General features: G+C 33.9%; 1 protein-coding gene and 1 pseudogene across 1 annotated transcript; both read right to left on the bottom strand.

Moving 5' to 3' along the window:
• Positions 1-333: 333 nt before the first annotated feature.
• LOC120151574 lies at positions 334-4,967 on the bottom strand (annotated as a pseudogene).
• Positions 4,968-11,577: 6,610 nt separating this feature from the next.
• On the bottom strand, positions 11,578-14,718 carry LOC120151472. Its single transcript, XM_039163910.1, has 5 exons — positions 13,671-14,718; positions 13,138-13,439; positions 12,868-12,950; positions 12,418-12,655; positions 11,578-12,282 (listed from the first exon to the last, which is right to left on the bottom strand). The coding sequence occupies exons 1-5, from the start codon at positions 14,716-14,718 to the stop codon at positions 11,578-11,580; spliced, it is 2,376 nt and encodes a 791-aa protein (XP_039019841.1).
• Between the last annotated feature and the right edge of the window lie 599 nt (positions 14,719-15,317).

The following is a 15,317-nucleotide window of genomic DNA, read 5'->3' as shown; positions in this document are numbered from 1 at the left end:
ATTATAACCTTGGATATTTAGCATTTTACTTGCATTGTTGTGTATATGTTTAACCATTATTGCCTCAAACTTTAGAGAATGCTCTTGGTCAGTCCTAGTTGTAATGTACAACAAGGTAATTTATATACATACAACATTTGGTAATATAACCTAAAAATGCAGTTCACATTTTAAACAACATTTCCTTTTTCTTTCAATCCACTTTGTTCGACATTTCATGTTTGGATCATGCTCGTTCATGTTTCGAGTTAGAAGATCGGATTGAGTTTCTAGATTTGTATACTTTGATGGATCTGAGCTTGTATGCATGCATTAGAAATCTTACAGGGTTTTGGAAACCGTAATATCAAAGTTTATAAATAACTTAGCAAACCAAACTTATGACAACAGAGTTCCAAAGGCAACATATATTTGAAAATCTTTGTAGTTAAGAAGTGCAGCAAATCAAACATTACATTGGAAAGAGAGTCGACAGAGGATTCGATTACAGTTGTGCAATTCCATGCGGAAGGTTTGGTATTCGGACAGACGAATATGTTGTTGGCTTAAAGCAGTACAACCCCCACGAGATTGACATAAGTGGTTGTATGTTCATCAGTAAAGTGGAAAGCGACTCGCAATGGGTAAGTGGTTTTTGTAGGTTCACCATCAGTAGCAAAGCATATCACCAGCAAAACTTCTTTTTCTGAAACAGAGGGATATGCAATCATAAGTCGAATGCCGTAATACAATACATAACATCAAATGTAACCATCAAGAGTACATAAACAATAGGAATATTAGATAAATGGCGTACCCTCAGTTTGGCTTCCTCTTGACTGTCGATGTAAGCAAGCAGTTCTTCTTGCCTCATCAAAGCTTCATGAAGAGCCTATTCAATACACAGCACGTAAACACAAAAGATAAGAAACTTTCAGAAAATGAAAGCAAGAAAGACCATAAATATACCCCTAGAGAGTTCAAGGTTTCCAGAAAATTAGTGCGGCCTAGGGCACCAGTAAAGCCTAAAATGCTAGGGGTCTTGGTAGGCACTAATTTAGAATGTAATGGTGTAGCATTTAAGGTATTGTGGAGCCATGTAAACAATTCAATTCCTCTTGGAAGGGCTGAGGGAGTATTAACAGAAATGTGGACTATATTTTGCAAAATGGTAATAAAATTAAGAATTCTGCCGGTACCTTCTTGGTAGCAATAAGCTCTGCTTCTAGAGCATCGACACGACATACTGCAGCATTTAACAATTCCTCTTTCTCATATGGCATCTCAGATGGCTTCGCTTGTAATGTATCAACTTTCTCCTCAAGCTCACCCAGTCTTTTGAGAACAGAAGATAAAAGATCAGCCTGAGAAAAAGGAGGGGTCGGAGAAGGTGGACGAGACTCTGCCTGTTGAGTTGAATCAGGGGTAAGTTCAGTAACATTTTGACAACGATCAGCAACTGTCTCAGGAAGCTTTCCAGTATACGGTATGATACTGAGTGGAGGAGAGTGTAAAGTGTCATCAAGAAAGCCATGATAGTCAACATAATCCGAGCTAGAATTCCTTCTGTGGCCTTGGGAGTTTCTGGCAACATTAATGCACCTGTAGTGCAAAACAGTATTTCCATTTTTAATAAAAGGTCTAAGCAAGCTTTTAAGAAAAAAAAATAATGCGTCTAAAAGACGAGAGGCATTCAAGGTTATATTTGTTAACCTTTGTGAGTAGAAAACCTCTGAAGGGAAGTTTGTTTCTTCCAAGTAGAGTCAACAGCTTTGTCAACCATAGGAACATAGTCATCATATCCCGAGTAGTTTCCAGCATAGCTTGTTTTCCCAATGACCTTCGCCTGCATAATTGCATACCCTATTAGCAACTTGGAAATAATGCTAATAACCAGTGTTGGACACGACATAATTATATTAACAGCCAAACAAAAAGTAAAAAGAAAACTGTAAATGAATGGTGAATAGATGACCCAGAGAAAATGAAGTAAAAACAATTAGTCAGTGTGAAAGATTAAAAGGTTCCAAAAAAGAAAAGAAAAAACCCACTTCTTCGCGAACAGGAGTCAGCCGAAGTTGTGAATAACTCTTCATTGCTTTCGGGATGCAATTTCTTCAGCTTCTGATCCAGATTCTGCTGTAGAAGTATCACTACCTTTAAGCTGCTTCATACCGCACAAGCGTAATGAGATAATGCAAAAATAGTACTTCAAAAACAGGAATATCAAGATTTTCCAGGATAGACAAGCATCAGAGGAAGTTATAAAGATGGCATACCATTGGATACTGTGGCTTAGCGTAAGCAATAACCTTCCCTTCACTATTTAAAACTTTTACAACTTGTCTGGCATGTCGTGCCTCGCCATTAAGAACCATCTAAATATAAGATACACACAGCAAAGTGTTTCCTCATTAAAAGCAAGTACACTGATGAAGAACTTAAAACTTAAAAGTAATGGATTTAGCACTATTAAATAAATACCAAGGTCAGTTTATAACCTTCAAATTGCTGGATTTTTCCAAGGCCCCTTATCAGACCGAAGGCAACCTCCCTGATCTGCACAAGTACAGGTACCACCCAGAAATTCTGGCAACTCACTGAATGGATTTGAAGTATCACCATAAACTTTTAGACAGAAAGGCAATCAAGAAGTGAAATATAGTAAAAGGCACACATATTGAAAGGAGACAAATGATAATGAAAAGTAGATAGCGAAAAGGAGAAATGAAGATAAAGAGAACAATTTATCATGTCAGGAAAGTTCGAAGGCCCTTTACCTGGCATCGATAATCTCAAGCAATTTGCTCTGGTACTTGTTTCCAAGAACCTAAAGTCATTCCATAATATACAGCACATATGATTATAATTCACCAACAAATAGATAGAACGAGAAGTTGAAAGAAAAAATGCTGAAAACTATTAACATACATGTATCTTGGAAGTTGTTTTGGGATCAAGAAAAGACTTTACAGTGTTCCACAGCAGCCTAAATCCAGGTCCAGCATTGATGATAAACATTTGATGAAGAGTCTGCAAAAATAGAAAAGACCAAATAACGAAATTTCAGCTCAATATTAAATAAGCATGAGTTTGTAATTCATATAAGCACAATGAGACTGCAGACCTCAGGGTAATTGTCACCATCAATCTTTTGAAGCCGCATAATCAGGTCCCTTGCAGACTTGGTAAAATTCTTAAAGCCCTAATACATATATGAAAACAATTAGGATTTAGCTACTAATAAGCAGAAAATGCTCAGAAATTAAGATGGAAACAAATAATTGCATGAAACGTACCACACCGTGAACATCTAAAATTGTCGTGCTTGAATCTATATGCCTCTTTGCAGCAATTGTACATGCAGGAAACTTCACAGTGAAGGCCCTCTCAAACTCCCGGACATGGTATTTTACATATCGGTCCATGGTTGTAACTTGCATGAGTTTGTTGGGGTCAACTTTTCCCAACCTTTCAATATACACAGGTCTTCCCTCCTTGTCAACACCATGATGACCATGAGGGTAATACATTAGAACCTCATTCAACTCATTGAACTCAAAATCCTGAAATATAAATGCTAAATGATGAAAAAACATGGATTAAAAAAATACACTACACTCGGGCAAATTATTAACCATGACTACCTCCGTGATAGTGTCAGCACCAAATTCCTTCCTCCATTGAAGCATGTCTGCCCACATGTGCTTAGCTTTATCTAAATCAAACTTCCTTGCTTTCAAGAACCTACACAAGAGTAAGGTTCTATACTAGTTATTACTTTTCATGGTACTCAAAAGTTGGCGAGGCAAGTAAAGAAGAGGAAGGGAGCAGAATGAATGAGAAGGCTTCAAACAACAAGAAAAGTAGATATCATCTCAGCAAGCTGAAAACAAATATGTGTTTGAAAAACATGCCAATTTTTTCTTACTGGTTTCCCTAACAAGCCAAGTTAAACCCGTGCAAAGATTTTAACAACCATGGAACGTACCATTCACAATCCATTATGGAAATTAATATACACTGTCGATAGAATATTCGGAACTAGGCTGTCAACTCCTAGCAAGATATGGAATTGAGTTTCTATAACTTTACACTAATATTTTGAGAATAGGAAATAAAATTAAGAGCACCTCAACATCATGTGATAGTCATCGTGTGTTTCTGGAAGCAGTTCATCCATAATCAGCGCTTGTCGAAATTGATCAACAGCTTGTAGCTCTTCAACATCACGAACATCTTCAATCGATACAGAGCTTACACGTCCACGGTTTTCCTTCTACTACTCTTCTTTTTGAGAGAATGCTTAAACTTAGTAGATGCATTTATAGCTTTCTTCTTCAAGGATCCAATTCTTGTGCGTCTTTCATCCTCAGAGTTCTCGAAATCAGATTTCCTCTCCCTCCTCTCATCGCTACCTGAAATCCCCTCGAAGCCTGAATCATTATAGATGTGTATTGTTGTTATCAAATCTTTCGGAGAAAGAAAAAAATACAAAGATAAATTAAAAAAACTGAATCAAACCCAAAAACAAAAGAAAAAAAACGCGAAAACAATTACCAAAATCAGAACTCACATAAATAAATATATACAAATGCACTAATAATTAAATAAAATAAAATAATTTTATATTTTTTACAATACAAACTAAACACGACTGAATTTCTTTCCTCTGTTGCTAAATCGAGCATGATTCATCTACAGACTACCTGATTTTTTTCTAATAACCAAACTGAAGCTATAGGAAACCCTACAATTAATAAAAATCAGTTCAAGAAACAAAAAAATAATAATAATAACTCACAAGGTCTAGCGAATCGATCGAGTGGCCCCGACATCTGCGCTTCCTCACGAAGAATCAAGGTTCCGCCGCCGATAATCTGACCGTCCGATCCACCGGTTTTAAGACAGGTAAAATCTTAGCCGCGCACGCGCCTTATCAAAACCCGCATTACATCGGCAATTAAGATAAAGAACAAAAAAAGTAGATCAGAGATTCCAAAATTTCAGGTGCTTCTGTGAAATTAATTACAGATGAAGGAATGAAAAGGAAATACAAATAATTAAATAATAATAACAGAAAAAATGGAGTAATAATAATACCTCAAACAAAAACAGGAGTGAAAATAAGAATTGTGTCACGGATCACGAGCTTGATCCGACGGTCATAAATGCGCCTGAGGAGAATTTTGACCGCTCTCCGAGACTGTAACGGAAAAATATACTATTTGACAAAGAAATAGCGGAAAAAATTAGTTGTTAAAAAAATTAGAAATTCCCACAGGGAAAGAGTGGAATTTGGTTGGGAACTTTTTTAGAGAGAGAGAGAGAATGAAATGAAATAAGGTGCGCCTTTATAGAGGTTTCATTTGGGGATAGTGGGTCCATGAACCTTATTATTGACACGTGGCATAAGATGGAGCTAGAGTTCATGTAACAAACAAGGAATCTGCGGGCGGAAGGTGAATATTACACTGACGAGGAGCTGGTTACATAGTAATTTTATTTGAATTGAATTTTATTAAAAATTTTAAATAAAATTTAAACAATAAATATGATTTATTGATTTGATTAATTTAAAAATAATTAAATGAAATATGATTTATTGATTTGATTAATTTAAAAATTAATTCGATTAAATATTCACACTTGACTATTTTTTTCTTAGTTTTTCTTTTATTTTAAGCCTATTTTTATTTTTCTAACATAAGTAGTTAGTTTTATTAAAAATTAAAAATATTTAAATTACATAAGAGTTTACATTTATCATCGTAAATTAAATACATAATTTAGATATTTTTCTATAAAACTGAAACTATTCACTTTAGATTATATGATGACCATACATAGAAAATGTTAAAAATCTAATCAAAACACCCGAACAAAAAATAGATACGAACAAATCTGACTGCAATGACAAACGAACTACAAAATGAGATTAAGCTATTGAAAGACTACCAAAATCAAAAATCAGAACCGAACGTAAAGAGAAATTATCTGCAAAAGTAAAATCGTGTATCCAAATTTAATCTGAGAGTCAATATCAGGAAAGATTAACAGGATTACAAATAAAAGAATGATCAAATAATCAAGAGAGAAAAAACCGAAAATATACCACAAAAAATATATCACAAAATTAAAATTATTCTTATTAAAAGTTAAAAAAAAGGAACAAATTATCGACAACTAACATCAAAATCATAACGACACTAGATATACAAAGTTAAAGAAGAAAGAATTAATATGATATATAGAGAAAGACAAACTTCAAAGAAAAAGAGAAGAGAACACCTAATTTGTTTTTAATTAAATTTGAATCATATCTTCTTTTAACATTAAAATATATATATATATATATATATATATATAAAACTTAAATTATTATTTTAATAATAAATTTATTTGTTTGTAGTTTTATTTTTGGATTTGTATTTTATTTAGTTTATTTTTCGCTGCTACATTTCATAAATACTTTGATGGAACGGATTTCTTTGCTGCTTTATATTTTATTAATAATTCGTAAAAATATAAAAATTATTTTATAAGTTTAGATGATATTAGATTTATTAAATTACATTATAATATAAAAATATATAAATATATGTATTTATATGTTTAAAATATATATTAAATTACATTCATTTTATTATAACAATATAAATATTTATAATAAATAAAAAATCTAATTAAATTAAAAATTAAATAAAATTTAAATCTTCAAATATAATTCGTTAAATATTTACTTCTATATTTCTATAAATTATAATTATTTTTATTTTATATTAATTTATACTCCATAAAATTTTTATTATTATTTTATTATATTGACATCAAAACGATTCAACTGCCAGGATGAGATCCATGATTGTAATTAATCCAATTCTAAAAATACCACCCGACAATAAATGTAGTTTGGTAAAATGGCAATGGTAACTACAATTGGGTAAGAACTATGTTTAAATGCGATTTGGTTTGATCTGCTTCTCTTTTGACTTTTTGTTTTTTGCTCTTTGTTTTTGTAGGATCAATCTATCACATTCGATGAGTATCATCGATTATCATTAACGATGAGCATATTTGAGTAGTGAGCACTATTAATTTAGCTTATAACGATTTAAAATTTTAAATGAATTAATGTACAACTATAAATAGTTAAAAAATTAAAAGTAAATTATCTAAAATAAAATATTATTTATATTATTTTCTATAATCTTTTTTAACAATAAAAAGTATAATTTACCTATAAAATATTATGAAAAATTATGGAAAATAATATAATTAATATTTTATTTTAAATAATTCACCTTTAAAATTTTAACTAATTTATAGTTATACATTGATTCATTTAGAATTTTAAATCTTTATAAGCTAAATTAATGATGTTTAGAAGTGCTTATCATTAATGGTGTTTAACGGTGCTCTCGTAAAGCGTCGTGAATTTTTTTATATATATTTAAAGGTTTCTTTTTAGTTTTTAATGAAGTATTTTACACTTTTACTTAATTACTATCTTAATTTATCATAAAACAAATTTGATAAAGTATAATTATATATTTTTATCTCATATTTAGAAATATGTATTATAAATTAAATTATAATTTGAATATTTCAAATATATATATATAATTTAAAATAATATAATTATGTTTAAAATTATACTAATTAAAATAGTTCTCTATAAATTTCTCTAATAGTTATTCAAATATATCATCGTGTGCACAAAGTCTCCTAGTGGACCAAGTACATCCCATTATTTTAGGGGAAAAATGGTTAAATTTAGTTTGATATTGTCACAACCGTCTTTCGGTTGGGCCCCGAATTGGGCTTCGACTTGAATTGATGTGGGTTGGAGTCGCCACCGACCATTTTAAAACGAATTTAGGTGGGTCGGACACCATCTTACCTGATCTGCGTTGTACCAGAAACGTGTCGGGTTCGGGAGTGGGTTACGGTCAAGGAAGGATTAGCACCCTTGAACCGCCCTTTCAGTACCAATTAATTTACCGGTTGTCTTTATTTGCGAAAATTAAAATTAAAATTTAAAAAACTCGATTCAAATAATTACCTTTGATCGATTGGAATTATCACTGAAAATGCCAAGAAAATGTTAGATGATGATGAAATAAGAATAAACATGAAGAAAAAAGAAATGAAATATATATGTATGTACAAAATGGATAAAGAAGGAAAAAGAAAATAAAATAATAAAAAAATAAAATAAAATAATAAAAAATATTAATAAAAGATTAGTTAAAAAACAAACAAATAAATAAGAATAGAAATAATAAAAAAATGTAGTAAAGTAAAATAGAAAAAACAAAATTAAATTAAAACCATGAAGGAAAAAATATATAAATAAAATAAAAACATAGAGGACAAAAATAGAAGAGTCGTAAACATTATTACCCAAATTCGAATGTTAATAAATATGGCGCAGTATATAACAGAGGACTAAATTGTAAACGAGAGAAAACAAATGCCCAAAACAAAACACTAAAACTCCATTAAGTGATTAAACGACCAGATTACAGAGCATGGGGGACTAAAAAGGATATTATCCCCTTTTTGTTCAAAACATGGAAAGTTTGAGTCCAAAACGACATAGCTTCGCGTTTGGTATATAACTCTTATCACACGGCTTATTTTCCTTATATGTTATCATTTTCTTCCTTACCTCAAAACCAGAGAAGAGAGAGAGGGGAGTGAGCTCTCCCAGAGGCTTCGACCGAGCCCAGAATCCGGCGAAGTTCCACCGCCTCTACCGCCGTTGTCTGCCGGCGAGTGCCATCCGCCGGCGCCGGAGAATAGAAAAGGTGTCACCTTTCGACGCGTTCTTCAACCCCGGATACGAATACGGGCTTCGTTTTGCCTGGAAACGCCTCAAAGTTCGTCGATCTACGAAAGTCCTTTCGTATTTTGTTTTTTTTACTTGGCTTCGGGTTTTTCGAATGGTTCTGCTTCTCTTGTGGTTATACTTGTACTCGTCGATGTGTTGTTTTGTGGTGGTTTGGTGATATTTTTGTGGTTTTGTTGTTGTGATCTTTGTTCTCTGTTGATGGTGTTCTGGGACTGTGCTGTTTGGGTACCGTTGATGCGTATTGTGGTGTGGGTATTTTCTGTTGTGTACTCCCGTGGCCTTTTCCTTGGGTCTGTTGTGGCCTGATGATGGTCACCGTGGGTTCGTGACTCTCTGTTTGGCTGTGCGTGGCCGTTTGTTCCCGTTGTGGGTTCTGTTGGTTTTTTCGATTCCCCCCGTTGTTGATCTGTTGGGTTTTTGGATTCTCCCCCAACATTATTTAAAGTTGATAAATAACTAGCCCAAGATTCCCACTTTCCTTCAAACATGCGTGAGTTTAGACGTGCGAGGTGGTGGGTAGGGGTTGGTTATGTAGGTGAGTAGTGGTTTAGTGGGTAGTTTGTAGGAAATGGGGGTTAGAATAAAAGACCTGCAAACATAATAATAAAAATATTAATAATAAAAAAATAATAATATTTTTTTAAACTCGAACAAAAACGGGTGTCTACAGATATTTTAAAAAAATATTAAATGCTCGTCATTTTTAAGAAAAAATATTAAAAATTTGAATACTCAGTCTTAATTTTCTAGATCCATCATTTATCATATATGTATATTTATATATAATTACACCTAGATTTTATTATCATAAAAAATATAAACTAAATGTTATAAATACTTATTATTTAATCTAAAATTTTCATTTACAAAATTAAATTCAAACTCTAATCCCATTTAAAAGATCTATTGTCACATATTTAAATTTATTTATAATTATTATTATATTACTTAATTTTAAAATGTATCATAAAGTTTCTATGTTTCGAGTTGTCCTATTTAGGACACCATGTGGTTATCAATAATGGCATATCTGAATTTTAGTAAATAAATATAAATCTAAGCCACGTACATAATTTGACGATTTCTGTACTAAATAACATTCCATCTAATAATTATTATTTACTTTAATGATTGGTGAAACTTGTTTTAATCACCTAATTCACATTTGTAGTAGTATCAATTTTATGAATTTAATTTAAATTTTATAATTTTATTTATTATACACGTTAAATTTAAGAATTACTATTCAAATATAATTATCGATATTTGTTCAAAAAAATATTATCATCAATATCCACATCAAATTTATTCCAAATAACAATTAACGTATATAAATTTAAACATTATCTAAATTTATAATATTTAGACCCACTGAATTACGGATGTGCATGAGACCCGAATCCGACGGGTTCCAACCAGACTGGTTTATATAAGCTGAAAGATAACTAACTAACTAAAATACAACTGCTAACAAATCAACTAACTGACTGATAACAAACAAACAAGCTGATAACTAATCAGCTATAAGTTATAAAGATTACAAGCTGAAGTGGATATACTCTAATACCCCCTAAAGCTGATGTGCATGTATTTTAAAGAGACCCAGCTTGGCAATGAAAGTTCGATGTATGGGAGGCCGAAGGGTTTTGGTGAAGATGTCAGCCAATTGGTCTGAGGAGAGGAAGTGAAACAGCTTCAGAAAACTTGCTTTCACCTTGTCTCGGACGAAGTGACAATCAACTTCTATGTGCTTTGTTCTCTCATGGAACACTTGATTAGTTGCAAGATTGATTGCAGCCTGATTGTCACAATATAATCTGGCGTAATCAATATCCACGTGAAATGAAGAGAGCAAAGAGACGAGCCAAACTAATTCACATGTAGCCATAGCTTGATATTCAGCCTCGCAAGAAGATCGGCTAACAACAGTCTATTTCTTCGATTTCCAGGATACCAAACTGTTGCCAAAGAAGGTACAAAAACCAGTTGTGGAGCGTCTTGTATATGGACAGGAACTATAGTCCGAGTCAACAAATATGATCAAATGGTTAGTGGATTGAATTGGGAAAAACAAACCAAGGCCAGGAGAACTTTTAATGTACGCCAGAAGATGCTTTAAGGCAATCATATGAGGTAGGCGAGGAGAGGAGACAAACTGGCTCAGCAAATGTATAGTATGAACAATATATGGCCTAGTATTAGTCAAGTACAACAAACGACCTATCAATCGACGATACTCTTGGGAATCAGGAAGTAATTCTCCTTCATTTGCACTCAACTTCGAGGATAAAAGCATTGGTGACTCAGCCGGCTTGCTACCCAAACATCATGTATCTACTAGTAACTGTAATGTGTATTTCCTCTGGGATAAGATGGTTCCAGAGCTATTTCTAGCAATTTCAAAGCCTAGGAAATAACGCAGGGGTCCCAATTCCTTTAGTTTGAAGTGCCTTTGTAAAAGGCTTTGTATTTTATGAAGAGCTTGAAGATCTTCCCCAACCAAAACGATGTCATCGACATAGGTGAGAAGAGCAATGAATCCACTGCCACAGCCCCTTGTGAACAAAGAATGTTCAAATGGAGATTGCTGAAAGCCAAGTTGAATAAAAACATTTGAGAATGCAGTGAACAATTGTCTAGATGCTTGCTTCAGATCGTAAATGGATTTGTGAAGCTTGCAAACCATGTTAGACCCTTTGAGCTCAGACTTGTAGCCAAGGGGTAACTTCATGTAAACTTCCTCATTTAGTGTGCCATTTAGAAAGGCTTTGTTTACATCTAATTACAACAAGTGCCAATTGCGTGTTGTTGCAAGTGAAAGGAGGACTCGAAATGAGGTCATCTTTGCAACAGGTGAAAACGTTGTCCATGTAGTCAATGCCCTCAACCTGTGTGAAGCCCTTAGCAACCAGTCTGGCTTTACACCGATCAATCGAGCCATCAGCATTATACTTCACTCGATAGACCCATTTGCAATCAATAGTACTCTTTCTACTAGGTAATGGAACAATGGTACATGTTCCAAGCTCTTCCATGGCTTGAAGTTCATCACTCATAGCATTTCTCCAAGTTGACGACTTGATAGCTTGATGGTAATAAGAGGGCACAACAACAGTCGAGATATTCGCAACGAATGCTCCATACTCGGTGGAAAGTTTTGAAGAAGAAACAAAACTTTCGATGGGATATAAACATTTTGAGGAAACATTATTGCAATAATAGTGTTGAAGGTAAAAAGGTTTCTGAATGGTGCGAGAGGAGCCTCGAACTGGTATTGAAATTTCATCAGTCGAGGCAGTAGAGTCAGAAGAAACATCCGCGTGCGATTCAACATGCTCAAGAGAAGCATTGTTATTCGAATCAGTAGAGCCTAGAAGAGCATCACTAATTGAGTTATTAGAGCCAAAAGAAGCTCCACCATTCAAGTCAGCATGTTCAAGAGGAATCTATTGAAATTCATGCACGTGTGGAGCATTGACCATGTCATTCACAACATTTGGCAGGCAGAAGTCCTGAAAAATGTCCACAGAATTGTCAGACAAGCTTGCATTTTGAAAAGGAAATAACCCTTCATGGAATACCACGTTTCTAGAAATAACAATCTTCTGAGTTTGCAAGACATAAAAGCGATATCCCTTTGCACCTGGAGGATATCCAATAAATACCCCAGGTAAAGCTCGAGCTGAAAATTTGTCCCATTGAGACTTCAAAGTAGCAACAAAGAAAAGGCAACTAAAAGCTCGTAGCCTGTTGTAATCTGGTAGATGACCATGTAAGATTTCATAAGGGGATTTATTGTTCAAGGCAGGTGATGGAAGTCTATTTATTATATATGTTGCAGTAAGTAAGCAATCACCCCAAAACTTAATTAGCACCTTTGACTGGAAATATAAAGCGCAACAACCAACAGATGTTGATGTTTTCTTTCAACGATTGAGTTTTGTTGGGGTGTTTCCACACATGAAAACTGATGCATTATACCCAAGTAAGTAAATAATTCAGTGAATTTTAACTCAGGAGCATTATCAGACCTGAAAGATTTTATATCAATTTCAAATTGCTTCTTAACCATTGATATAAAAGCGGGTATAATGGTGTTGACATCAGATTTATGCTGCAGCAAATAAACCCAGGTAGATCTCGAGAAATCATCAACCAAGGTTAGAAATGAAGCCTGTCCAGAATATGTTTTGTGCTTGTAGGGTTCCCATATATCACAATGAACTAACTCAAACAAATCGTGTAGTATAAGAAGAAGAGACTGGAAATGGCAACATTTGTTACTTAGCCAAATGACAAACTTGACAAGATTCTTTCATCTTTACATTCTTTAAAAGCAAAACATCCTTAAGAAGATGCATGACATGGATACTGGGATGACCCAATCTGTTATGCCAGTCACTAGATAAACTGCTAGACACAGTATTACAAGAAATATTAGAATTGAATGAAGACATCTGCAGCAAGTAAAGTCCTTGAACCAGCTCACCCTTCCCAATCACTCGATGAAGGTCCTGAATTAAGCAGTTCGTTTTGCAAAACAGCACACTAAGGTTAGAGAAATTCAGCAATGCACTGACTAAAAGCAAATTGAATTGAAAGTCTGGAACAAACAACACATCATGCAATACAAAATCAGATGAAAATCGAATTGTGCCTACAAAACTGACTGGGATGATGGATCCATTAGGTAAGGTGACTCAGCAGCTCGTTATAGGAAATAATGATTCAAAATTATTTCTTGAATGACATATATGTCTTGAAGCTCCCGAGTCCAAAATCCAGTAGTTAGATATTCCAAGACCAGAAGTAGTTATGTGTGATATGATCTTACCTTGCATGGCAGTATTGATCGAAGTAGTAGGAATATCCAAGGATGATGCGGATTGTAACTGGGAAGTGAGCATGGCAATCAATTGTTGACATTGCTCAGGGGTAAAGGCTTCAGTGACAGCAGGAGAGCTTTGCTGAGATGCAACAGAGTTGGTATGAATGACTTGAGAACTTTTACCCCGAGAAGAGGTCGAAGAGGACCAATTCTTGGAATTATAACCAGGTGGACAACCAATCAGTTTGTAACACCTGTCTTTTGTATGACCAAGAAGGTTACAATGACTGCACAAGGGTCTATTTTTGCGAGTATTAGTGCTAGGATGAGACTTAACAGCAAAAGTTGGCTCGGAAATTGGATGGGAATACTGTATATTTCGTTGATGCTCTTCTTGAACAATCAAAGAGAAGACTTTTGAAATGGGAGGGAGAGGATCCATTAAAAGAATTTGTCCCCTTATATGAGCATAAGACTCAATTAACCCCATTAATAATTGAATTACTTGTTCTTGCTGCTGTTCAGCAAGCATGCGCTGCACTCCTCCACAATTGCATTGGAGACAACTGCATAACTGTCGAATTGAAAACAATTCATCCCAAACAATTTTTAATTGAGTATAATAATTGCTTAATGACAATTTATCTTGCACAAGCTCGCATAAACGTTTCTTTAAGTGAAATAAGTGTGGTACATTCGCCTGCTGGAATCGATCAACCAAATCTTTCCATATTTCAGCAGCAGTTGTGTGATACAGTAAGCTTGCAGCAATGTCTTTGGAGAGAGAATTGAGAAGCCAAGAATTGACCAAATTATTTGCTCTTGTCCAGGCATTAAACCAGTTGACCATAGAAGGATCAGGGGCTTGAATTGAACCATCAACAAATCCAAGCTTGTTCTTGGCAGATAAGGTAAGCATCATTGACCTTTTCCAACTGTGAAAATTATCATTGAAGAGCAACTGACTCACCAATATCATGCCAGGATTGTCAGACTGATACAAGTAATAGGGATTTGCCCCATTGTCAAAACTATCATTCGATGGCTCAACCATGATGAAGCGTGAGAGAAGAAAAACAAAACTTCCGATACCATATAACGATTGAAGAAGCTGTAAAATGAATAATGTTTTCTTGCATTAAGAGAGATTACAAGACTAGTTTATATAAGCTGAAAGATAGCTAACTAACTAAAATACAACTGCTAATAGATCAACTAACTGACTAATAACAAACAAACAAGCTGATAACTAATCAGCTATAAGTTATAAAGATTACAAGCTGAAGTGGATATACTCTGATATTTAGAGCTACTGAATTACAGATGGGTATGGGACCCGAATCCGACGGGTTCCAACCAGACCAGACCAGACCCGATCGGGTCGGTTTTTTTTATTCGGGTTCGGGTTAGTCGAATTTTTTAAATGTGTTGTTTGAGTCAGGTCGGTTTCGGGTTTATGGTGAAAATACTCGACCCGACCTGACCCAAAAAAAAATAATTTTGCCTTATATATTTAGTAATAATTATAATAATACCCCTATATATATTTTTTTCAATTAAATCAATGTTTTTATTTAATAAAAAATAATTTTATTATTATTATTTCAAATCGGGTTGTGTTCGAATTTTATCTAAAAAAGTCGGGTCAGATGG

This window comes from Hibiscus syriacus, unplaced genomic scaffold, assembly GCF_006381635.1.
Source record: "Hibiscus syriacus cultivar Baekdansim isolate YM2019G1 unplaced genomic scaffold, ASM638163v2 tig00111059_pilon, whole genome shotgun sequence".
In the NCBI taxonomy this organism is placed as follows: domain Eukaryota; kingdom Viridiplantae; phylum Streptophyta; class Magnoliopsida; order Malvales; family Malvaceae; genus Hibiscus; species Hibiscus syriacus.
Note: the sequence above shows the minus strand (reverse complement) of the source record. Positions and strands in the feature narration are given on the sequence as shown.